This window comes from Salvelinus alpinus, chromosome 17, assembly GCF_045679555.1.
Source record: "Salvelinus alpinus chromosome 17, SLU_Salpinus.1, whole genome shotgun sequence".
NCBI lineage: Eukaryota > Metazoa > Chordata > Actinopteri > Salmoniformes > Salmonidae > Salvelinus > Salvelinus alpinus.
The window spans coordinates 17,633,928-17,659,785 of record NC_092102.1 but is presented as its reverse complement, the minus strand read 5'-3'; the positions used below and the strand labels follow the sequence as shown (position 1 = coordinate 17,659,785).

The window sequence follows — 25,858 nt, the reverse complement described above, 5'->3', positions numbered from 1 at the left end:
ATGAAAGTTACTTTACATTTAACATTTACATTTAAGTCATTTAGCAGACGCTCTTATCCAGAGCGACTTACAAATTGGTGCATTCACCTTATGACATCCAGTGGAACGGCCACTTTACAATAGTGCATCTAAATCTTTTAAGGGGGGGGGAGTGAGAAGGATTACTTTATCCTATCCTAGGTATTCCTTAAAGAGGTGGGGTTTCAGGTGTCTCCGGAAGGTGGTGATTGACTCCGCTGTCCTGGCGTCGTGAGGGAGTTTGTTCCACCATTGGGGGGCCAGAGCAGCGAACAGTTTTGACTGGGCTGAGCGGGAACTGTACTTCCTCAGTGGTAGGGAGGCGAGCAGGCCAGAGGTGGATGAACGCAGTGCCCTTGTTTGGGTGTAGGGCCTGATCAGAGCCTGGAGGTACTGAGGTGCCGTTCCCCTCACAGCTCCGTAGGCAAGCACCATGGTCTTGTAGCGGATGCGAGCTTCAACTGGAAGCCAGTGGAGAGAGCGGAGGAGCGGGGTGACGTGAGAGAACTTGGGAAGGTTGAACACCAGACGGGCTGCGGCGTTCTGGATGAGTTGTAGGGGTTTAATGGCACAGGCAGGGAGCCCAGCCAACAGCGAGTTGCAGTAATCCAGACGGGAGATGACAAGTGCCTGGATTAGGACCTGCGCCGCTTCCTGTGTGAGGCAGGGTCGTACTCTGCGGATGTTGTAGAGCATGAACCTACAGGAACGGGCCACCGCCTTGATGTTGGTTGAGAACCAACATCATAAAAAGGATGGAAACATGATTACTGAGCAACATCAGAGCATGTGTGCAGCGTGTCACAAAGCCGAAACCTCGTGATTTGGCAGAGTTAGAGAAAGGTTTTCTTTGATTTGGACTAAAGAATGTGGGCTTTTATTTTGAAGGTTTCCTCATTACTATACAAAGTGGCGTCATCATTTGTGCTGCTGGCATAGTAATACTAGTGATGGATCATGGTCTCTCCTGGTGTTTTTGGAATTAGTTTGTCATTTTCTAGCTAGCTAGGTACCTCCGAATTATATGATGTCGTGTGATATCTCCGTAGCTAATGTAACTATGATGTTCCGGTTGATGGTGTGAATGATGTCGCGTCAGAGGAGAGATCTCGAGGGGAGATCTTCTGCATGAATCTCGCCGTAGCTGCAGCTAGCTAACACTTCATTAGACCAAGAACAATGTGGCCTGCTGTTTCGGGAAAACGATCGGAACTGCGGGACTAAACCAAACACAGGTGACGTTAATCTGTTTTTGTTTTACATTATGTTCTTTTCCGGCTGTTGACAACCAGTTTTCCATAACATTTAGCTAGCTATAGATTCTTAGGCTGCTTGGCTGCTGCTTTGTTCCGCAATAAAATGGCTGGCGCCGCTAGCAGAATACTGATGCTCTACTACAGTTTGTAAATGTAGTTCACTTGGTATGAGTTGTCAAGGTGATTTCAACTGTTTGATCTATTACAACTATGTAAGACAACTAGCTACTTAACACCAGCTGTCAGTTTATGGTGATTGTCCCGTGTGGTTCAGTTGGTAGAGCATGACGCTTACAACGCCAGGGTTGTGGGTTCGATTCACACGGGGGACCAGCATGAAACATTTATGCACTCACTACTGGAATTCACTCTGGATAAGAGCGTCTGTCAAATGACTAAAATGTAAATGTAAAATGCAATCATCTCTATTTGCCTCCCATTTTGTGTAGACATGGCTTCCGAGCTCCAGGTGTTCTCCTCTCCCTCAATCTCCTCCAGCGCCTACACTCGCTCCAAGAAACTGAAGGTAGAGAACAGTGTGTGGGATGTGAGCAGCCAAGTGGGAGACAACAACAACAGTTACTACCAGCAGCAGGGCCCCAGCCAGGGCAATGGAAACACATCCTCCCCCTCTTTATCAAGTTTCAACCCAGCATACAACTCCTCCAACTCCAACCAGGGGTATCCATCAACGGGGGCAGGCTCCCGGGAGCAGACGGTCGTACGGGCGGCAGACAGCACCGGCAGCGTCCGAGGACCACCTTCCTCTTCATCTTCCTCCTCTTCCACCAGTTGCCTTGTCAAAGATGCCGCATCATCCTCCCAGCCAGGCGACCTATACCAAAATCAGTACGGTAACAGCCTGAAGAGGAAGAGTGAGGAGGTGGACAGCAGTGACAGTGTTCAGATCCTGGAGGAGCTCTCGGCCCCTGTGCTCTCCAACCGCACAGCTGCTGGCGGGGGGACCACCACAGCCCAGTCCATAGCACATTCCACCTCCACCACTAAGAGTAGTACCTCCCACAGTGAGGGGGACTACCAGCTAGTGCAGCATGAGATCCTGTGCTCTGTGTCCAACAGTTATGAGGTGCTGGAGTTCCTAGGGAGAGGTACATTTGGTCAGGTGGCTAAATGCTGGAAGCGTGGCACTAATGAGATTGTGGCCATCAAGATCTTGAAGAATCATCCCTCATATGTCCGGCAAGGTCAAATTGAGGTTAGTGTTGTATCACTAAGCAAAAGTGACTTTCTTGTAAGCTTTAACCAAACATTTTGTAAAAGTTTGGGAGGAGAAAGAATAATTAGAAATATAATTGAACACATCTGCCCTTCTCCACTCGCCAGGTGAGTATCCTGAGCAGACTGAGCACAGAGAATGCTGACGAGTTCAACTTTGTGCGTTCCTACGAGTGTTTCCAACACAAGAACCACACCTGCCTGGTGTTTGAGATGCTGGAGCAGAACCTCTATGACTTCCTGAAGCACAGCAAGTTCAGCCCGCTGCTACTCAAGTCCATCCGGCCTGTGCTGCAGCAGGTACGATACAGTCCATTATATGCTTTATTATCCATATGGGGAAAATAGTCTTGAACACTTTTTCAGTACTGCTGTTGACTGTATGCAAAATAACACAATACATTTTGCATTACCCACTTGACACATACATTGATACATATATTGCACGTTACCCATATCATACAGCCACATGCATAATATATACACTCTCCTATGTATTTATTCTGACAGTGAAGCTATACATTTTAATTTGGCTCTATACTTCAGCATTTTGGATTTTAGATTTAGTGTTTTTATAGGAGGCTACAGTACAGAATGTTACCCCCTTTTCCCCCATTTTTTTTCCCATACCTGTTTTAGTGTTTAAAAATGAGTGCACTTTAGGTATCTAGTCCCCCGCATTTGAAGGTGTCATAAGTATTTTGGACAAATTCACTTAAAGTGTATTAAATTTCGTCAAAAGTTTAGTATTTTTCCTCCCAAGTGGCGAATTGCAGTGCTTAAGGCGTCACTACAGCCAATTGTACGGTGTTTCCTCCAACACATTGTTGCGGCAGGCTTCCGGGTTAAGCGAGCAGTGTGTCAAGAAGGAGTGCGGCTTGGCAGGGTTGTGTTTCGGAGGACGCATGGCTCTCGACTTTCGCCGACACCCCTTAAAAAAAATATGTTTTTAAATTAAAAAGCAAGCGGTGTCTATTTGTAAATAACAGCTGCTGGACAAAATCTAATATTAATAAGGAAGTCTCTAGCTTGATGTAGTCATTGCAAGATAGGAATATGGGACCAAATCAATTTGTATTTGTCACATGTGCCGAATATAACCGGTGTAGGCCTTACAGGGAAATGCTTACAAGCCCTTAACCAACAATGCACAATGCAGTTTTAAGATATATATATTTTTTATTATATATATATGTCTTAAAACTGCATTGTTGGTTAAGGGCTTGCAAGCATTTCACTGTAAGGCCTACACCGGTTGTATTCGGCGCATGTGACAAATACAATTTGATTTGGTCCCATATTCCTATCTCGCAATGACTACATCAAGCTAGAGACTTCCTTATTAATATTAGATTTTGTCCAGCAGCTGTTATTTACAAATAGACACAGACCGCCACCCCTTGCTTTTTAATTTAAAAACATATATTTTTTAAGGGGTGGATCAGGTTAATATTGTGGAAAGATTGTTGCTTCCATCAATGTAATTGTCTGCATCATTTGCAATCCCCCATATATTTTTTTGGGTAACTATCCATATACATAAACGTATTCCTACATATACACGTACAGTGGGGAGAACAAGTATTTGATACACTGCCGATTTTGCAGGTTTTCCTACTTACAAAGCATGTAGAGGTCTGTCATTTTTATCATAGGTACACTTCAACTGTCAGAGACGGAATCTAAAACAAAAATCCAGAAAATCACATTGTATGATTTTTTAAAGTAATTAATTTGCATTTTATTGCATGACATAAGTATTTGATCACCTACCTACCAACCAGTAAGAATTCCGGCTCTCACAGACCTGTTCGTTTTTCTTTAAGAAGCCCTCCTGTTCGCCACTCATTACCTGTATTAACTGCACCTGTTTGAACTCGTTACCTGTATAAAAGACACCTGTCCACACACTCAATTAAACAGACTCCAACCTCTCCACAATGTCCAAGACCAGAGAGCTGTGTAAGGACATCAGGGATAAAATTGTAGACCTGCACAAGGCTGGGATGGGCTACAGGACAATAGGCAAGCAGCTTGGTGAGAAGGCAACAACTGTTGGCGCAATTATTAGAAAATGGAAGAAGTTCAAGATGACGGTCAATCAAACTCGGTCTGGGGCTCCATGTAAGATCTCACCTCGTGGGGCATCAATGATCATGAGGAAGGTGAGGGATCAGCCCAGAACTACACGGCAGGACCTGGTCAATGACCTGAACAGAGCTGGGACCACAGTCTCAAAGAAAACCATTAGTAACACACTACGCCGTCATGGATTAAAATCCTGCAGCGCACGCAAGGTCCCCCTGCTCAAGCCAGCGCATGTCCAGGCCCGTCTGAAGTTTGCCAATGACCATCTGGATGATCCAGAGGAGGAATGAGAGATGGTCATGTGGTCTGATGAGACAAAAATAGAGCTTTTTGGTCTAAACTCCACTCGCCGTGTTTGGAGGAAGAAGAAGGACGAGTACAACCCCAAGAACACCATTCCAACCGTGAAGCATGGAGGTGGAAACATCATTCTTTGGGGATGCTTTTCTGTAAAGGGGACAGGACGACTGCACCGTATTGAGGGGAGGAATGGATGGGGTCATGTATCGCGAGAATACTTGTTCTCCCCACTGTATATACATACACATACTTATATAGACATACATACTTTTAAAGAATATACCTTTATTATTCCCTGCAAACCCTACCACCCTTCCCCCAATTGGAGTAAACTAATAAACACTTAGGCTTCTACCTTCAGTTTATACATCTTATACACATTTTACAGACAATCTATTTTACAATGGTTATATTTTGTTTGTTTTTAGTCCTTCTATTTCTGATGTCCATCCAGTTTGATTTCTATTTGTAACTGTGCTATTTCACAAAATCTCTGAACCTATATACATTTTACAGACCCCGTATGTTTTACATTGGTTATCTTGTTATTAGTCCCACCCTTCAGCTCCATTCAACCCCTCCCATCTATTTCTCAACATCATCCATTTTGGATTTCTATTTGCCATATATTTTTCAACTGTTCTGTGATGTGTCACAAAAGTCCTGAACCTTTCTATTCTCATAGCTTCTACAGATTGTACATTTAAAAATAAACATTTTTGCTAAAATAATTATTATATTATTGATTGATTGACTGGGGCTTTTCAAATCACCCTCGTCTTACCGGAGGCAGCTGTTCTATCTTGCAGATGGACCGAAAACCCAGCCAGCTGTATGTTATCCATGTCGTCGTTCAGCCACAACTCAGTGAAACATAAGTTATTACAGTTTTTAATGTCCCGTTGGTAGAATATCCTTGATCGGAGCTCATCCATTTTGTTATCCAAGGATTGCACCTTGGCTAATACGACTGATGCTAGAGGGGGTTTACTCACTCGCCTACGAATTCTCAGAAGGCAGCCTGACCCCGCCCCCTTTTTCTCCGTCTTTTCTTCACACAAATGATGGGGATTTGGGCCCGTTCCCAAGAAACAGTATATCCTTCGCGTCGGACTCGTTAAAGAAAAAATCTTCGTCCATTTCGAAGTGAGTAATCACTGTCATGTCCAGAAGTTATTTTCGGTCATAAGTGACGGTAGCAGCAACATTATGTACAAAATAAGTTACAAACAACGTGAAAAATTTCACAAAATAGCACAGTTGGTTAGGAGCACATAAAACAGCAGCCATCCCCTCCGGCGCCATTCTTACACACGGGACCGCAGGTATATAATGAGGCCAACCCAAGAACAGTTCAGCAATGACTAGATATATAAAGTGCGTTCATTTCTAAAAGTTAAACAGATATGTATGAAAATACCCTAAATAAAAGGTGTCATTCTGTACTGTCGCCTCCTATGAAACATTTTGTCTCAAATCCAAGATGCTGGAGTACAGAGCCAAATAAAAAGTTTTGCTTCACTGTCTGAATATTTCTTTTTATTTAACCTTTATTTTACTAGGCAAGTCAGTTAAGAACAAATTCTTTACAATGACGGCCTACCCTGGCCAAACCTGGACGACGCTGGACCAATTGTACGCCGCCCTATGGGAGTCTCAATCACAGCCGGATGTCATGCAGCCTGGAATAAATATGTAGGGAGTGTATATTTTACTCTCTTGTGTGTCATCAGGTGGCCACGGCCCTGATGAAGCTGAAGAGCCTAGGTCTGATCCATGCTGACCTGAAGCCAGAGAACATCATGCTTGTAGATCCTCTCAGACAGCCCTACAGGGTCAAGGTCATCGACTTTGGCTCTGCCAGCCACGTCTCCAAGGCCGTGTGTTCCACCTACCTGCAGTCCCGCTACTACCGGTGAGTGTCTGACTGTCTCATGGGAGGCACAAGCATAGAAATAGAATTACTGGAACAGGCAAAGCCCATCAGACCACTGCAATTTACTTAAATGGGGATACCAGTTTTAGTAATTATATTTCTATGGGCACAATCTGAGTCCCAGTAGCCCTGGAGGATGTATTGCAGGCTCAATGTACAACTATGGACATGTCCAATGGTTTGTGTGTGTTATTACAGGGCGCCAGAGATCATCCTGGGCCTTCCCTTCTGTGAAGCGATCGACATGTGGTCTCTGGGCTGTGTCATGGCTGAGCTGTTCTTGGGTTGGCCCCTTTATCCCGGTGCCTCAGAGTATGGTCAGGTCAGCAGCAATTATTCTACTGTCAGTGAGACAATACACTGTCATCCATAGTTGACATGTATTTGTTTCTTTCATTTTGTAGTTATACAGTATTGTATCTAGCATTTTATACAGTATTGTCTTTAATGCAATGTGCGATTGTTTGTATTAAAAAAGCAGCGCTCATAATACAATCTCTGATTTGCATTTCCCTTGGTTGCATCAGATCCGCTACATTTCCCAGACCCAGGGCCTGCCTGCTGAGTACCTCCTGAGTGCAGGCACTAAGACCAGCCGCTTTTTCAACAGAGGCCCTGACTCCAGTTACCCCCTCTGGAGGCTCAAGGTACAGTATGTGGCAACAGAACATCTCAGGGTTGTTGATATGTACATACTTTGTTCATGAGTGTAGCTAGGCCTGTATGATACAGTACTTTTGGTAGCATGTTATTACTGGTTGTAACTAGTTTCCAATTTATTACCATATTATTACTCCCTTATTCTGTGCAGTAATGTGTAGTGCTACTGTACATAATAGTTTTCTGCTGTATTTTGTTTTTGTCTGTAGACACCTTCAGAGCATGAGGCAGAGCTGGGGATAAAGTCAAAGGAGGCGAGGAAATACATTTTCAACTGTTTGGATGACATGATGCAGGTGAGGGTGAGCAGGTTACCATTCATTCTATTAAATAACTCACTCCTGTATTTGATGTCTTAATGTTTTTGTATTATGCTAATAAATTGGTTTGTTTCATGTCATAAATGTATTTGATTTCTTCAGAGGAGACTCAATGTTTAAATTTGAGTCATTTAGCAGACATTCTTAGCCAGAGAAGGCAACTTTCTGTGTTTTGTTGCAGGTGAACATGACTAGTCTGGTGGGGACTGACGTCCTGGCAGAGAAGTCTGACCGGAGAGAGTTTATTGATCTGCTAAAGAAAATGCTAACGCTGGACGCAGACAAACGCATCACCCCCATGAAGACCCTCAACCACCCCTTCGTCACCATGACACACCTGCTGCACTTTCCTCACAGCTCACAGTAAGTAGAGTCAGGACTAGGGCTGTTGCGGTGACCGTATTACCGCCACACCGGTGGTCACGAGTCATGAAGGCAGTCAAATTCTGGTATTCAGCACTCTATTGTCCCTCTAATCACTCTGACATCAATGCAAATGTATTCGAAAATCTAATCAAACACTTAATGAGCGCCCATGAGCTCATGTGCTATATTTCTATAGGCTATGCAATTGCGGGAGAAAACCGAGTGATGGCCGCTAATAAAAAGAGGAGGATCCCATCAGCTTTCTATTGGCTAGGCCTACTATATTTATTTCTCAACTTTCCTAATATTAAGCACATTGCTTATTTACAACAGGAGTATAGGCTACCTGGCTGGCATGAAAATAAACCACGGGGAAAAGCGTCCTCCATTCGCTATTTAAGTACATAGATAACATGCATTATTTTCCACGCTGCCCCTATTTTGATACAGGTGCATGATAATGGTCTTCTAAATCGAAACAAATATCACACACATATTATTTAGTATATGTAATGACAACATTTTAAATAAAATAGTCTGATGGGTGACTATTAGCCTAAGACTTGTGAATTATATATTATCACTTGTGAATGATGCCCAGCATAAGAAACAATGCCTTAAAAAAAAAAAAAACTTGTTTTAATTATAGCTGCACACCTAGCCCATAGGCCTATATGTTTTAATAAGGTTTGTATCACAACTAAAATGGCAAAATAACTTCTTAAAATTAAGCACATTAATCTGCTTTACAACGGGTGTAGATCCTAACTGGCATATAAACTCAGCAAAAAAAGAAACATCCTCTCACTGTCAACTGCATTTATTTTCAGCATACTTAACATGTGTAAATACTTGTATGAACATAACAATATTCAACAACTGAGACATAAACTGAACAAGTTCCACAGACATGTGACTAACAGAAATGGAATAATGTGTCCCTGAACAAAGGGGGGGTCAAAATCAACAGTAACAATCAGTATATGGTGTGGCCACCAGCTGCATTAAGTACTGCAGTGCATCTCCGCCTCATGGACTACACCAGATTTGCCAGTTATTGCTGTGAGATGTTACCCCACTCTTCCACCAAGGCACCTGCAAGTTCCCGGACATTTCTGGGGGGAATGGCCCTAGCCCTCACCCTCTAATCCAACCTCAGTGGGATTGAGATCCGGGCTCTTCGCTGGCCACAGCAGAACACTGACATTCCTGTCTTGCAGGAAATCATGCACAGAACGAGCAGTATGGCTGGTGGCATTGTCATGCTGGAGGGTCATGTCAGGATGAGCCTGCAGGAAGGGTACCACATGAGGGAGGAAGATGTCTTCCCTGTAACGCACTGCGTTTAGATTGCCTGCAATGACAACAAGCTCAGTCCGATGATGCTGTGACACACCGCCCCAGACCATGACAGACCCTCCACCTCGATCCCGCTCCAGAGTACAGGCCTCGGTGTAACGCTCATTCCTTCCACGATAAACGCGAATCCAACCGTCACCCCTGGTGAGACAAAACCGAGACTTGTCAGTGAAGAGCACTTTTTGCAAGTCCTGTCTGGTCCAGCGACAGTGGGTTTGTGCCCATAGGCGACGTTGTTGCTGGTGAGGACCTGCCTTACAACAGGCTGGTCTGAGGGCTTGTAGGCCTATTGCGAACAGTTGTTGTTGCCATCCTGTACCTGTCCCGCAGGTGTGATGTTCGGATGTACCGATCCTGTGCAGGTGTTGTTACACGTGGTCTGCCACTGCAGGGACGATCAGCTGTTTGTCCTGTCTCCCTGTAGCGCCGTCTTGGGTGTCTCACAGTACGGACATTGCAATTTATTGCCCTGGCCACATCTGCAGTCCTCATGCCTCCTTGCAGCATGCCTAAGGCACGTTCATGCAGATGTGCAGGGACCCTGGGCATCTTTCTTTTGGTGTTTTTCAGAGTCACTAGAAAGGCATCTTTAGTGTCCTAAGTTTTCATAACTGTGACCTTAATTGCCTACCGTCTGTAAGCTGTTAGTGTCTTAACGACCGTTCCACAGGTGCATGTTCATTAATTGTTTGTTTATGGTTAATTGAACAAGCATGGGAAACAGTGTTTAAACCCTTTACAATGAAGATCTTACAATGAAGATCTTTGAAGTTATTTGGATTTTTACGAATTATCTTTGCAAGACAGGGTCCTGAAAAAGGGATGTTTCTTTTTTTACTGAGTTATAAGCAGCGCGTGAGTTTCAGGTTTGGGGAAGATAATTTACACTATAAAAATACACATTTATAATAAAATCATTACATGCATAATTGCATTTGTGGTCACTTTTGATAATGGTGTTTTCCTGCTATTGGAACATTTGCGCTTATAGCCTACTACCATGTGTGCATTGCTGCTCTTATAATGTGAAGAAATAGCTTAATAGTTTATCAACATTTTAAGCTAAATGTTCTGATCTGTTGCATCAGCCACATTGCATAAATTTTTTTGGGGGGGATGCTATTGGTTGTATTCATTTGGGATCTATCGCATCCCACAACTGGCCCAGGCTGTTTGGAATATTTATTTCTCGCACAGAATAGAATAGGTTGACTTTTGTACTATGGGGGATAGTAGATTGACATAGACTAGTGCTTTTGCTGTTTGTTAGGCCGACTCATATTGTTGGCTGACGAAAAGTAAATGTGGACAGTTCATCCAATATCTTCAATATGCACCTCGGAATTAGATAAGGATGAGCGCAGTTGCGTCCCCGATGTGTCTGTCTTAACTTGTAGCCTGTGAGAAAGACCGATTCACGTGATGGAGAGCCGTGTGAGTGAGAGACACTTCGATTGCGCAGCACACTCAGGGAGAAGGGCATAACGCAGCACTCCAGGCCGCAAAAGGCATTTATTTCAAATGCAATTTTAAGGATGAATAGGTTACTTCAGAAGCTGTAAGATTCATTACTTACCAACAACAGCTGAAAATCCCAATAAAACTACATTACTTTTTGAAGCTAGCTTTGTCTAACAACACTATCATGAATCTGGCAAAGAAGTTTTGTGGGTCAGAGTGCAGTATTTTAGTTTCGTAGCACAAACGTTTTCAAGCAAGTTACCTACAGGCCTGTCCGGGAAAGTCCAGGTTGTTCCCTAGCAACACGTGCCTCTGAGGGAGGCAATGTCTGCATTGAAATTCCCATGATTCAATGTTAGGTTCGGACCAAACAGCTAGTGCGACAGCTAAAATGGGCCTGTCACTAGTTACCACAGCCAGAAAGTCAATGACCATATAATAAACATTTATGGAATGTTGTCTCAATTTAAGGTTAGGCATAAGGTGGCCTCGTTACGAACCAGGCTTCCCTAAAACAGGAAGCCTGGGGAAGTTCAATGGCAGAAATCAGCTAAAGAGGGGTCCGATCCCGATGTAAATCAGTGATGCCTCGCAACACGTCAAACCATTCAAATGCCTTGCTTGGGTGGAGCTCCAAAGGTGCTCACCAGATTAGTGCTGTAGGAGCAACAGTACGTGAGACTAAAAATGTAAACAAAACAAGGATGTGAAAAAACATTTTAGAATGTTTGCAGCACATTGGTTTTCACAGCATTTCTGTATTATTTAGAAATGAGCTGCAGCAAGAGCTGAGAAATGGTCTACAATGTTGGCCCTATCGATATTGTTTATTTTGACGTTTATGAATTGATATTTGGCTGTAAAGGGTAGCACGAGGGACAAGTAGCTATCCACAATGAGGTTTGTTTTGAGAAAAGTCAGCTAACCTTGTTAGCTACCTAGGTATAACTAACTAGCTAGCATATTATTGACCTAAAAGGTTAGCCATGTTAGCCCATGTTATCTTATCCAGGGTCTGTGATACAGCACAGGCTTGCTCTATATGTCTCCATCTATGGGAACTGCAATAATGTTGCTAACATTGCTAGAATGAATGAAATAAAATGTTACCTGTATTGGTCATCTCCTGTAGCCTAATTGTCATATCCTTATTTTCATACTGTACCTAATTTACAAGGGTTGGATTTGTGCAGAATTGTACATGTCAGCACTTAAAAGGCATGTTCAAAATCTGGTACAGTGGCAAGAAAAAGTATGTGAACTCTTTGGAAATACCTGTATTTCTGCATAAATTGGTCATAACATTTGATCTGATCTTCATCTAGGTCACAACAATAGACAAACACAGTCTGCTTAAACTAATAACACACCAACAATTATGTTTTCATTATGTCTTTATTGAACACACCGTGTAAACATTCACAGTGCAGGGTGGGGAAAGTATGTGAACCCTTGGCTTTAATAACTGGTTGACCCTCCTTTGGCAGCAATAACCTCAACCAAACGTTTTCTGGAATTGCGGATCAGACCTGCATAACGGTCAGGAGGCATTTTGGACCATTCATCTTTACAAAACTGTTTCAGTTCAGCAATATTCATGGGATGTCTGGTGTAAACCGCTCTCTTGAGGTCATGCCACAGCATCTCAATTGGGTTGAGGTCAGGACTCTGACCGGGCCACTCCAGAAGGTGTATTTTCTTCTGTTGAAGCCATTCTGTTGTTGATTTACTTCTGTGTTTTGGGTCGTTGTCCTGTTGAGTTTCAATTGGCAGACAGATAGCATAACATTCTCCTGAAAAATGTCTTGATAAACTTGAATTCATTTTCCCGTCGATGATAGCAAGCTGTCCAGGCCCTGAGGCAGCAAAGCAGCCCCAAACCATGATGCTCCCTCCACCATACTTTACATTTGGGATGAGATTTTGATGTTCGTGTGATGTTTATTTTTTCCCCCCACCATATAGTGTTGTGTGATCCTCCCAAACAACTCAACTGTAGTTTAATCTGTCCACTGAATATTTTGCCAGTAGCGCTGTGGAACATCCAGGTGCACTTTTGCAAACTTCAGACGAGCAGCAATGTTTTTTTTGGACAGCAGTGGCTTCTTTCGTGGTGTCCTCCCATGAACACCATTCTTGTTTAGTGTTTTACGTATTGTAGACTCGTCAACAGAGATGTTAGCATGTTCCAGAGATTTCTGTAAGTCTTTAGCTGACACTCTAGGATTCTTCTTAACATTGAGCATTCTGCGCTGTGCTCTTGCAGTCATCTTTGCAGGATGGCCACTCCTAGGGAGAGTAGCAACAGTGCTGAACTTTCTCCATTTATAGACAATTGGTCTTACTGTGGACTGATGAACATCAAGGCTTTTCAAGGTACTTTTGTAACCCTTTCCAGCTTTATGCAAGTCAACATTTGGTAAGCTTAAGTCTTCTATCTCTTTTGTTCGAGGCATTGTTCACATCAGGCAATGTTTCTTTTGAATCGCAAACTCATATTTTGTGAGTTTTTATAGGGCAAGGCAGCTCTAACCAACATCTCCAATCTCGTCTCATTGATTGGACTCCAGGTTAGCTGACTCCAAATAGCTTTCCGAGAAGTCATTAGCCTAGGGGTTCACATCGTTTTTCCAACCTACACTGATTGTTTAAATTATGTATTCAATATAGACAAGAAAAATACAATAATTTTTTGTTGCAACTTAGATGAAGATCCGATCAAATTTGATGACCAATTTATGCAGAAATCCAGGTAATTCCAAAGGGTTCACATACTTTTTCTTGCCACTGTATATGCTTTGCGTCATACAGTGTCTACTGGTATCATTTTCTATTGAGAACATACACTGAGTGTGTAAAACATTAAGAACAGTCTCAATTCGTCGGGGCATGGACTTTTACGAGGTGTCAAAGCGTTGGACAGGGATGCTGGCCCATGTTGACTCCAATGCTTCCAACAGTTGTCAAGTTGGCTGGATGTCCTTTGGGTGGTGGACCATTCTTGATACACACGGGAAACTGTTGAGTGTGAAAACCCCAGCAGCATTGCAGTTCTTGAAGCAAACTGTTGCGACTGGCACCTACTACCATGCCCTGTTCTAAGGCACTTCAATATTTTGTCTGAATGGCACACATACACAGTCCATGTCTCAATCGTCTCCAGGCTTAAAAATCTTTCTTTAACCTGTCTCCTCACCTTAATCTACACTGATTTGAAGTGGATTTAACAAGTGACATCAATACGGGATTATAGGCTGACAAGGTGAAGGCTATGTCATGGAAAGAGCAGATGTCGTTAATGTTTTGTTCACTTCGTGTATAGCTCAACATGTAAACAACGTGTGAGTTTAGCTATTCTCTGCTTTAGATGACAGATGGCCAGTAATGCCATCATACTGTAGGCCTCTGGATGCATTGGCGATGCATGCCATTAGATAAGCTGCAAAATGGATTCACATAGCTCATTTGTATTTATTATGGATCCCCATTAGCTGCTGCCAAGGAAGCAGCTACTCTTCCTGGGGTCCAGCAAAATTAAGGCAGTTTATATATATTTTTTAAACTTTACAATACATTCACAGATTTCACAACACACTGTGTGACCTCAGGTCCCTACTCCACCACTACCACATATCTACAGTACAAAATCCATGTGTATGCATGTGTCTGTGCCTATGTTTGTGTTGCTTCACAGTCCCCGCTGTTCCATAAGGTGCATTTTTATCTTGTTTTTTTTTTAATCCAATTTTACTACTTGCATCAGTTACTTGATGTGGAATAGAGTTCCATGTAGTCATAGCTCTATGTAGTACTGTGTGCCTCCCATAGTCTGGTTTGGATTTGGGGACTGTGAAGAGACCTCTTGTGGCATGTCTTGTGGGGTATGCATGGGTGTCCGAGCTGTGTGCCAGTAGTTCAAAGAGACAGCTCGGTGCATTCAACATGTCAATACCTCTCATAAATACAAGAAGTGATGAAGTCAATCTCTCCTCCACTTTGAGCCAGGAGAGATTGACATGCGTATTATTAATATTAGCTCTCTTTGTACATCCAAGGGTCAGCTGCGCTGCCCTGTTCTGAGCCAATTGCAATGTGGTCAAGTGCCTTTTTATGACACCTGACCACACAACTTAACAGTAGTCCTGGTGCAACAAAACAAAGGGCCTGTAGGACCTGCCTTGTTGATAGTGCTGTTAAGAAGGTAGAGCGGCACTTTATTATGGGCATACTTCTCCCCATCTTAGCTACTGTTGTATCGAAATATGTTTTGACTGTGTACAATCCAGGGTTACTCCAAGTAATTTTGAGCACTTTTCTTCAGCAGAGGCATTCAGGGCAGTTAGAGGGACATGATTTACAGTGAGGGAAAAAAGTATTTGATCCCCTGCTGATTTTGTACGTTTGCCCACTGACAAAGAAATGATCAGTCTATAATTTTAATGGTAGGTTTATTTGAACAGTGAGAGACAGAATAACAACAAAAATATCCAGAAAAACGCATGTCAAAAATGTTATAAATTGATTTGCATTTTAATGAGGGAAATAAGTATTTGACCCCCTCTCAATCAGAAAGATTTCTGGCTCCCAGGTGTCTTTCATACAGGTAACGAGCTGAGATTAGGAGCACACTCTTAAAGGGAGTGCTCCTAATCTCAGTTTGTTACCTGTATAAAAGACACCTGTCCACAGAAGCAATCAATCAATCAGATTCCAAACTCTCCACCATGGCCAAGACCAAAGAGCTCTCCAAGGATGTCAGGGACAAGATTGTAGATCTACACAAGGCTGGAATGGGCTACAAGACCATTGCCAAGCAGCTTGGTGAGAAGGTGACAACAGTTAGTGCGATTATTCGCAAATGGAAGAAACACAAAAGAACTGTCAAACTCCCTTGGCCTGGGGCTCCATGCAAGATCTCACCTCGTGGAGTTGCAATGATCATGAGAATGGTGAGGAATCAGCCCAGAACTACACAGGAGGATCTTGTCAATGATCTCAAGGCAGCTGGGACCATAGTCACCAAGAAAACAATTGGTAACACACTACGCCGTGAAGGACTGAAATCCTGCAGCGCCCGCAAGGTCCCCCTGCTCAAGAAAGCACATATACATGCCCGTCTGAAGTTTGCCAATGAACATCTGAATGATTCAGAGGACAACTGGGTGAACGTGTTGTGGTCAGACGAGACCAAAATGGAGTTCTTTGGCATCAACTCAACTTGCCGTGTTTGGAGGAGGAGGAATGCTGCCTATGACCCCAAGAAACCATCCCCACCATCAAACATGGAGGTGGAAACATTATGCTTTGGGGGTGTTTTTCTGCTAAGGGGACAGGACAACTTCACCGCATCAACGGGACGATGGACGGGGCCATGTACCGTCAAATCTTGGGTGAAAACCTCCTTCCCTCAGCCAGGGTATTGAAAATGGGTCGTGGATGGGTATTCCAGCATGACAATGACCCAAAACACACGGCCAAGGCAACAAAGGAGTGGCTCAAGAAAAAGCACATTAAGGTCCTGGAGTGGCCTAGCCAGTCTCCAGACCTTAATCCCATAGAAAATCTGTGGAGGGAGCTGAAGGTTCGAGTTGCCAAACGTCAGCCTCGAAACCTTAATGACTTGAAGAAGATCTGCAAAGAGGAGTGGGACAAAATCCCTCCTGAGATGTGTGCAAACCTGGTGGCCAACTACAAGAAGCATCTGACCTCTGTGATTGCCAACAAGGGTTTTGCCACCAAGTACTAAGTCATGTTTTGCAGAGGGGTCAAATACTTATTTCCCTCATTAAAATGCAAATCAATTTATAAAATTTTTGACATGCGTTTTTCTGGATTTTTTTGTTGATATTCTGTCTCTCACTGTTCAAATAAACCTACCATTAAAATTACAGACTGACCATTTCAATGTCAGTGGGCAAACGAACAAAATCAGCAGGGGATCAAATACTTTTTTCCCTCACTGTAGGTTACTTACTTTGTGTCTACCAACGCCCCTGGTGTAATGTACATTTGCTGAAGCATTATGACAACTCTGCGTCACAATGGTAGGGATTAGCTGAGCTGGGTTTTGAAAGGATCCAGGAACCCGCATTATTTGAGTGGATCCCATCCTCTTTATATAACGTGTTTTGTTTCCAAAAGGTATCATAAGATTGTCAACAAAAGTTAAACCCATTGAGCTGCAATTGTCCCGTAGCCAGCTGTGAAGAGAATGAACGCTTTAGCAGGATTCTATGCCACGATTCAAAGAAGGCACAGGGCCAGATATGATGGGTCTTTTGTTAGTGTCTAGCAGAGTTTTGCTGGGCGGCCAGCTCTCGGAAGAGTCTTGTTGGTACCAAACTTCTTTCATTAAAGAATGATTGTTTTTGGGGACCTTCAATGCTGCATACATTTTTTGGTACCCTTCCCCATATCTGTGCCTCAACACAATCCTGTCTCGGGGCTCCACGGACAATTCCTTTTTGGTTTCATGGCTTGGTTTTTGCTCTGACATGCACTGTCAACTGTGGGACCTTACATAGACGGGTCTGTGCCTTTCCAAATTATTTGTAATAAATTTGCTAACATTTTGAAAACCGTGTTTTCGCTTTGTCATTGAGGTATTGTGTGTAGATTGCAGATACAAAAAAAAAAAATCTATTTTAGAATACCAAATTATGATGTGTACTATATTACATGTTGGATCAATAACTTTTATATTGTTGTGTAGTTTACCAGTAAAATGGTCTGACGGTGATGTGGACATACTCTGTATTCATATCCCGAAAGAAAGAAATGATCTCATTAAAATACATTTTTATAGAAAGTTAACAAAAATAGATAAGATCTTGCTACCGTGGAAAGGAAAATACCTGTTTATTTGTGATTCAACTCTTCAGTCATATCCCAGTTTACCTATTTGCTTATGGCCTTGTGTTTTTTAAATTATATGAGCAAACAATATTCCCTTTTATTAGGAACGGCAAGCCAGACAAAATTAAACGTGCGTATTTATATAATGAATATGAATTCGGAGGGCAGAAATTATTCAATATTAAAGCATTAGACCTCTCAAAGGCATCAGTCATTCAAAAGTTATACTTAAATCCAAACTTGTTCTCTAGCAGATTAGTTAGAATGCCTCACCCCATGTTCAAGAATGGCTTTTTCCCCTTTATTCAGATTACAAGCTCTGGTTATTTGAAAATGAAATCTCCAAAATATCACAATTTTAAAACAAACCATAGGAAGTTGGTTGCAATTTCAGTTTAATCTACCAGAAAAGACAGAACAAATATTACAACAACATATTATGGTTAAACTCAAATGTATTTTTTTATCAATTAGTGTGCATATATTTTTACCCCCTTTTTCGATCTTGTCTCATCGCTGCAACTCCCCAACGGGCTTGGGAGGCAAAGGTCGAGTCATGCATCCTCCGAAACCCGCCAAACCATGCTTTATGACCCGGAAGCCAGCCGCACCAATGTGTCGGAGGAAACACCGTTCAAATGACGACCAAGGTCAGGAGTCACTAGAGTGCGATGAGCCATGTAAATTATTATACAAAGTTTGACTAAAAACAACAACTAATGTACAATACTGTGTCCGTAAAGTGTATATAGGTTCATAACTTTTGTGAAACAGCACAGTTAAAAATATATATGGCAAATAGAACTGTATGGTCTTCAGAGATAAATGGGATGGGTTGAGGGTAGCTGAAGGGTGGCATTTAAAAACAACTATTGTAAAATACATTGTGTCCGTAAAAGACTTCTCGACACATTATAAACATAAGTGGTGTTGTCCATTAGTTTACTCCAATAACAAGGGGTTAGGGGAAGGTAATAAAGGGAAATATAAAAAAGGGGGATTGGAAATGAGGCAGACAATTACATTGATGGTAGCTACAATCTATCTGCAATATTAAAGCTGATCTACCCCTCAAGATATTTTCAGTGGTAGCAAAGCACAGCCAGCAGCCATGTGGACGTCTTGAATGGAGACGAGGAAAAAAGTGTTTGTCACCAGAACATTTTAGAACATGTTGTGACGTTTGACTTTACCTGCGTCATCTACTTTCAATAAATATAAATCGCAGACTGTTGGCAACACTTGCTAACTTGAAAACGACCACTTGAAACTAGCATAGCAACAACTACCTGGACAGAAAACAGTGACGCACATTACGCACAGCACCCCTTCTATAAGCGTTTTGGGGGAGGGTTCTTGAAATGTAACATCCAATCTAAATCTTCCTCTTCCAGTGGACCATTCAAACTGTTTTTGCGATACAAAATTCTCCAGACCTCCAAGGGAGACGTGACAACAACTTGATTTTGGAGGTATTGCAACGTGAGACTAGGCATAATGTTAGCAGTGTGGTTTTGGTTAGGTTTAAAATCTGATTTTTAAGATACATTTTGAAGGGGGGGTTAAGCCATAATTATGACTTTGTGGCTGTGGTAACTAATGACAACCTTAAAATGGCTGTGAAAATAAAGAAAAGATTTCAGCCAATAGAAATGTGGGTACATTTGTGGACAACATTCTAACTTACTGAACCTTTACGTTCTATTTGATTTAATATAAAACATTTTGGCATAGAGCTCTTACACACAACAGTCCAGGATTAGGGCAGCTTTGCAAATCTTGTTCTCTTTTATGATTTTCCAGGCCTCCTGTTTACCTTGCTCCTTTAGAGTTACATGTGCCTTGATAAATATTATTATTTTTCAGTGTGAAGTCATGCTTCCAGAACATGGACATATGCAAGCGCAGGGTCAGCGCTTTCGAGAGTGGAAAGAATCTGTTTTCTAGCAACAACAATCCCAGTGCAGCTACAAACCTCACTGTTACATTTAGCAGCCAGCTCAACCAGCACAACCAGGTGAGAAACTAATGCCTTGTATTGTCAGACTTTCTCAGGATGTCCTTTCAACACGTAAATAACGTAAATAATATTTGACAACACATTGTGATGAATGGTTGGTTATGTCGTGTTATCCCCACCGTGTCAGATGGCGTCCACCGGTGGCCAGTCACTGTCAGTGAGCAGCAACGTCCCTCTGCTGAACTACCAGCCGGGCCTGTATCAGCAGGCTACTATCAACATCCCAGGTCTCCCCCAGCAGAGTGTCCCTCTGCAGACCAGACCCACCCAGCTATGTGGCCAGGCTGAGCCTTTCCAGCAGACTCTCATCGTCTGCCCACCCACCATCCAGGGTGAGCAGAGAAGGAACCGTATGGAGCAGGGTTACAATGTTAGAACAATAGTTTGTTTGCCTCTTGTTGCGCTCGTATGAAGACCAAATTCATGTCGCAGCTAAGTAAATATGTTGTAATGTGGGAGACAACTTTCAGTGGGACATGTTGTCGTAGCCTTATGTGATCTATTAACACGGGATGATCTGAACTTCATAATTTTGATTCCGCCCAATTGTCTTAAATTAGCTGTAATGTCTGTAATCTCCTTCTGCAAAGCTGTATATTCATTACATTGTAACTAATCTACCTCCTTCATTTCTTTGTAGGCCTCCAGACGTCCGGTAAACACTCTGGTTTCCCAGTGAGGATGGACAACGCTGTTCCCATGGGGCCCCAGAACCAGTCCACTCAGCCTCTACATCTCCAGCCTGGAATGCTCACACAGGTACAGCAAGACTGACTGCTGCATGACCACCCACCCACAGCCTGACTCCATGTTTGGAATCCTATGAATAACTTAGGTGTATCTCACCAGAGTAAAGACAGGATTCATCACAACGTGTTAAACCTGTTTTAACGTCCTCTCCTTTCTTTGGGAATCAATCTCATACTCTGGTGAAGGGATGTGGCGATCAGATCTGTCCCCCATGTCTAGTTATCTAACCCCTACACCCGTCCCTCAAACCTCCTCCCCACCAGGCCTCCTGCAATCCTTTGATGGTAGCCACTCTGCACACCCCTGTGGCAGGAATGGCCCCTCTGTATTCGCTGCCCCTGGGCTGTGGGGCTGGAAGGCCTGGCCTGCTGGATCAGAGCTCCACCATGCTGGTAAAGCACCAACACCACTCCTGTTGCCCCCCGTCTTCCCTGTACCCCTTTCTCCCCCTGACACATTTCAGGGGTGTGCAGAGCATGGGATGCATGTGCTGTTGCTTACTATAGTCTGCGCTTTTGCTTGCAGCGTCTCAACTCTCCCTTTCTCTTCCCTTTCCAAAAATAAGGCTTTTGCATTATTATACAGTGACAGCTGAAGTTTCCGGAAGTTTTGCTGAAATGTAAATAAATTCAACCAAATGTAAATGTGCCCTTCATCGCTGCAACCTTGGGAACCTGCTGTTGATTCAAATTATTAATGCCGTTGCTTTGGTCCTTGAATCGTGCAGCAGACATGAGAAATGCCAGCTGGAATGCTGCCGCTTGATTATCTGTCATGTTTCTCTTAATAGATTCGTCTGAGTTCCAGGTCTTAAACCAGTGTTTTGAACGTACTTTCTCAGTTCTACAGTACTGCCTTCCAGGACATGTGTGCTTGGCTTGAGAGCATGAACTGTTTTCTCCTCTGCCAGTTGGAGTTCCCATTTTAAGTGTTTTGATTTTCAATCCTATTTCTTTCCTCGGCAGTAACTATTGTTTAGGTCATGCTTTGGAAGTCTGGGGAACAGAGACCGGTCAATGGATGTTTATTATATTTTTTTCAGTGTATCTTTCTCTTCTGAATTTGATCTTGACTCAGTGGGGGCGTGCTGGATGCCTATAACTTTTCAGGTGTGACAGGAGCAGACACCGAATCATGTCTGTCTACAAACTGCATGTGCTCGTCATGCACCTGCATTCTGTGGTGGTTTGACTGTCATACTCACATTTAGCACAGCATTTTTCAATTTCTCTCAAAACAGACTGTTCAACTTGCAATTGATTTCAGTATTAGTTGTTCGAGAAGCAAACCTACAATAACTCTGTTAATGTCTGTACATGTGTGTGTGTACAGCAGGGCTGGCCAGCAGGGACACAGCAGATCCTTATCCCCTCCACGTGGCAGCAGATGCCAGGCATGGCCCTTCACAATCCCAGCCAGAACCAGACACTGGTCCCTGACTCTCCCATGGGAGCCCCTCTCTCTGGTGGAGACAGCTCAGGACAACAGGCCTCACACCGGAGGTGAGTAGTGCAGTGCTGTCCCTCTGGGCTCAGTCACTAAGGCCAAATTTACAGATTTTTTTTTTTAACCTTTATTTAACTAGGCAAGTCAGTTAAGAACAAATTCTTATTTTCAATGACGGCCTAGAAACAGTGGGTTAACTGCCTTTTTCAGGGGCAGAACGACAGATTTGTACCTGGTCAGCTCGGGGATTTGATCTTGCAACCTTTCGGTTACTAGTCCAATGCTCTAACCACTAGGCTTCCTGCCGCACCATATCACTGACCAAACAGCAGAAAGTTATAGTAATTTCAGAGGAAGCCCTTATTTGATATTTATGCAATTGTTTTGGTATCTAGGTTACAGTATGTGAAGACATTAGTTGGTTCAGATAACTACCCACTTATGCCAGTGTGTTGTACTGATTCCAATATGCTAGGGAAGCTAATTCCAACTTGTTGTGATGCCAGGGGTCGTCATGGCAGTCATTACGATGGCATCACGCAGCAGGACCTTGCACTGGGGCGTCAAGCACCCACGGCCCCCTCCCAAGCAAGACCCCAGCAGGGGAAAGGGTGTAAGGCTCGACATGCCGACAGTAGGGCCAGGTAACTTTCAAACCCAAAAGACACTTTTATACTGTATTGTTCCCTTCCTCACCATGTATGTAATTTATGTGAATCAGTGAGAGCTTTATGATTGACCACTTTTAAATCTTTACATGTTTTAATTACATTGAAACATCTCAGTATACTTTACATTAAAAAGGAGTGCTGCCCCTTTGCAGGCCTGTGTTGTCACTGGAGCAAGCTGCTTCTGTGGTCTACAACACCCCTGCCTTCAATGGTGATCCAATCGTCATCTCTGATACTCCCAGCCCCGCTGCCAGCATTATCACCATCCACAGCGACACAGAGGATGAAGATGACAGGAAGTTCCCTGCTGCCGGGTGAGGTCACGTCCTGTGTAATCTCATGCATCCATCTAATGTGTGAATTCATGAGACGCTGCTGTTTTGAGTAGCTGAAACCAGCACTGTGTATGACCCTGGCTTTCAACCCCTTTGGGTATGTGTGTCTTGTCTCTCAAGGGGTTTTGGGTTGAAAGCAAAATATGAATATCTGTTTTCTGAAAATACAATTCTAAAGTATTCTTTCTCTTTTCTGTCACAGCTCTGGTGTTAACCAGCGAGCCAATGTGATCAGCTGTGTGACGGTGCACGACTCGCATGACTCTGACTCGTCGATCAGCAGTCCCCTGAGCCCCAAGCGCCTTGCCACCAACTCCTCCTCGTCCCAGTCCTCCTCCAAGTCCCTTGCCATCATCCTGCCCTCAGTGAAGACTCAGTCTGGGGAGAGCGGGACCCACAAATCAGGTTAGCACACACCTCCAGCCTAGTGTTTCCCCTACCATTGTATAGTTGGGGCGGCCTCTAGCTTTGTTGCTTTGGGAACTATCCTGCAATGTCTCACACTAAACTATTCTCACAGCATTAAGTATGTGGGATGTTTTTTTAAATAGTTTTTGTTTCTCAGATCAACATGTTAATGTTTCTGGTAAGTCCAAGAAGGTGACAGCTCAGCAGTCCAGCAGGGCAGGAGGGGCCTCCAGCTCTGATCGCCATCAGAGGGCCACAACTAGCAGATCTCAACCTCTCAACCTGAGTCAGGTATAAAGCAATATGGTTGACCTCACTTGTCATGTCTTAGGGTTTTTGTTTATCCTCTTCTTATTTCAAGTTTAGTCTCGGAGGCAGAAAATATCTAAATGCGAGTAGCGTATTATAATGTAGAATTATATTCCTCCCCAGGTACAGCAGTCTCTGATGTCATCATCACAAGACAGAACAGTAGGCAACAGCAGCTCCTTGCGTCGTCAGCCCACCTACCCTCCTCCAGTCTCCTCCTACCGCTTGCAAGAGGCTTCCTCCATCTTCACCTCTACCCCTAACCTGTACGCCTACCCTGCCTCTGCCGCCCTGGCTTCTGTCTCTCAGGCCATGGACCAGCTCCACGCCGGGGGCTCTTCTAGACACGCCCGGCCCAGCGGGCCCTACTCCTCCCTGGGGCTCCTTCATGCCCAGGGACAGTACCACCAGCAGCAGCAGCTGGCGGCCCAGCCTTACCCCATCCCCCGGTCCAGCGCAGCGGCCTACCAGCTCAGCCAGAGGAAGCTCAGTCAGTACCCCTACCTGTGAGGAATAGAGGCTGCCATAGAAATAGAATATCCTAGATTCTACTTCTGTGGAAAGAACAGCCATCTAGTCCAGCGGAAGACCAAATGGAGACCAAGACTATAAAGGCGCAGCACTGCACAAGTTTAGCACAGGCACTATGATACTTAAATACCACTGATATTTTTAAATGTGCAATTTAGTAAAGCCTCGTTTAGAATTATTTTAACAGCTTTGTTCGCAATGTCCTGATTTGAAGTGGTAAATATTTTTCATTCCCTGTTACTTAAATGAAATGCGCTTATGTGCAAGAAAGTCCTTTAAACATTTCTCCTATGTAAAGCCAGTATTTTGCTATCTTTGTTTTTAGAATATTAAGCTTATAAAAGCACTAACCGTGTGTCCTTTGTCGTTATCATGACATTTTATTTCCATGTACTGCAGCTAATCAAATTGTACTAGAATTATAAGACGGTCCGTTTTTATTTATTTGTTTTTATCATTATTTTGAATGTCTACGTATTGCAAATAACGCTGAACAGAGTTTCTCTGTTTCCCGTGTCTGTTGTAAAAGAATACAGATAAAATAATAAGTTTGTCGACTAAATGTCACCTTACCTGAAACACTTCCCTACACATGTACACTCCTCTACGCATTTATTTGGTCAGTGAAGCTAAAACTGTTGCTTTGGCTCGATACTCCAGCATTTGAGATCAAATGTTGTATATGAGGCGACAGTACAGAACGTCACCAGGGTATTTTCATATCTGTTTAACTCTTTAGAAATGAATGCACTATATATATCTAGTGTTATGTTGTGCACCCAATAGAAATGAATGGTAAATAATGTATTGTGTTATGTTGTGCTCCCAATAGAAATGAATGGTAAATAATGTATTGTGTTATGTTGTGCCCTCAATAGAAATGAATGGTAAGTAATGTATTGTGCCATTTGAGTCACTTTTATTGTAAATAATAGAATGTTTCTGAACACTTTTACAGTAATGTGGATGCTACCGTGATTAAGGACAATCATTAATGAATTGTGAATAATGACAAGTGAAGTTTAGAGGCGTAAAATCATATCCCCCCCAAAAATGCTATTCTTCAGTGTTTTGGGGGCATTATCTTTGTTCAAATGGGACTTCATATATAAAGTGCTTTCATTTCTAAACAGAAAAACAGATGTATGAAAATACTCTCAAATAAAAGGTGACAATGTCGCCTGATAAACATTTGATCAAATCCAAAATGCTAGAGAATAAAGCCATATTAAAAGTGTCAACTTCACTGTCCATATAAAGACGTGTAGGAGTGCATTTTCTCCAGCATGTCACCGAAGCGCTTGTCAAAGGCCCTTTAACATGCGATTCCACACACCAATCACGTGTTCATCTCATCACCACTTTAGGCCTATTGATAGGCCCCTGTAACCTGGTTAAGCTTACTCTTGGACTGAAAAGTATGTTCAATGGAGAATGCCTCCACGTCCAGGAAACCAGCCCTATGTGTTTAAGTAATTCTTAAGGATCCGTTAAGTAGGCTGTCTAGGCCTTATAAGTCAATAGTGTTGTTGA

At 43.1% G+C, this 25,858-nt stretch overlaps 1 protein-coding gene across 10 annotated transcripts; it reads left to right on the top strand.

Annotated features, from left to right (window-relative positions):
• Window positions 1-928: 928 nt before the first annotated feature.
• On the top strand, window positions 929-25,584 carry LOC139542346 (homeodomain-interacting protein kinase 1-like). 10 transcript variants are annotated; one of them, XR_011668490.1, is made up of 18 exons: window positions 929-1,253; window positions 1,724-2,490; window positions 2,619-2,810; window positions 6,632-6,813; window positions 7,033-7,156; window positions 7,362-7,481; window positions 7,704-7,796; window positions 7,996-8,177; window positions 19,722-19,872; window positions 20,003-20,207; window positions 20,516-20,634; window positions 20,889-21,017; window positions 21,958-22,127; window positions 22,578-22,715; window positions 22,895-23,056; window positions 23,280-23,482; window positions 23,669-23,776; window positions 23,918-24,054. XR_011668490.1 is itself a non-coding variant. In XM_071347654.1 (18 exons), exons 2-18 carry the CDS (start codon window positions 1,726-1,728, stop codon window positions 24,302-24,304), a joined length of 3,453 nt encoding a protein of 1,150 aa, XP_071203755.1. In that variant the 5' UTR covers window positions 930-1,253; window positions 1,724-1,725; the 3' UTR covers window positions 24,305-25,584. The 10 variants fall into 10 exon arrangements, 8 of the variants coding, with proteins under 8 accessions (XP_071203755.1, XP_071203757.1, XP_071203759.1 ...); XR_011668491.1 differs by having other exon boundaries at window positions 23,924-24,034; XM_071347654.1 differs by having other exon boundaries at window positions 930-1,253; window positions 21,961-22,127; window positions 23,643-23,776; window positions 23,918-25,584.
• Window positions 25,585-25,858: the final 274 nt, after the last annotated feature.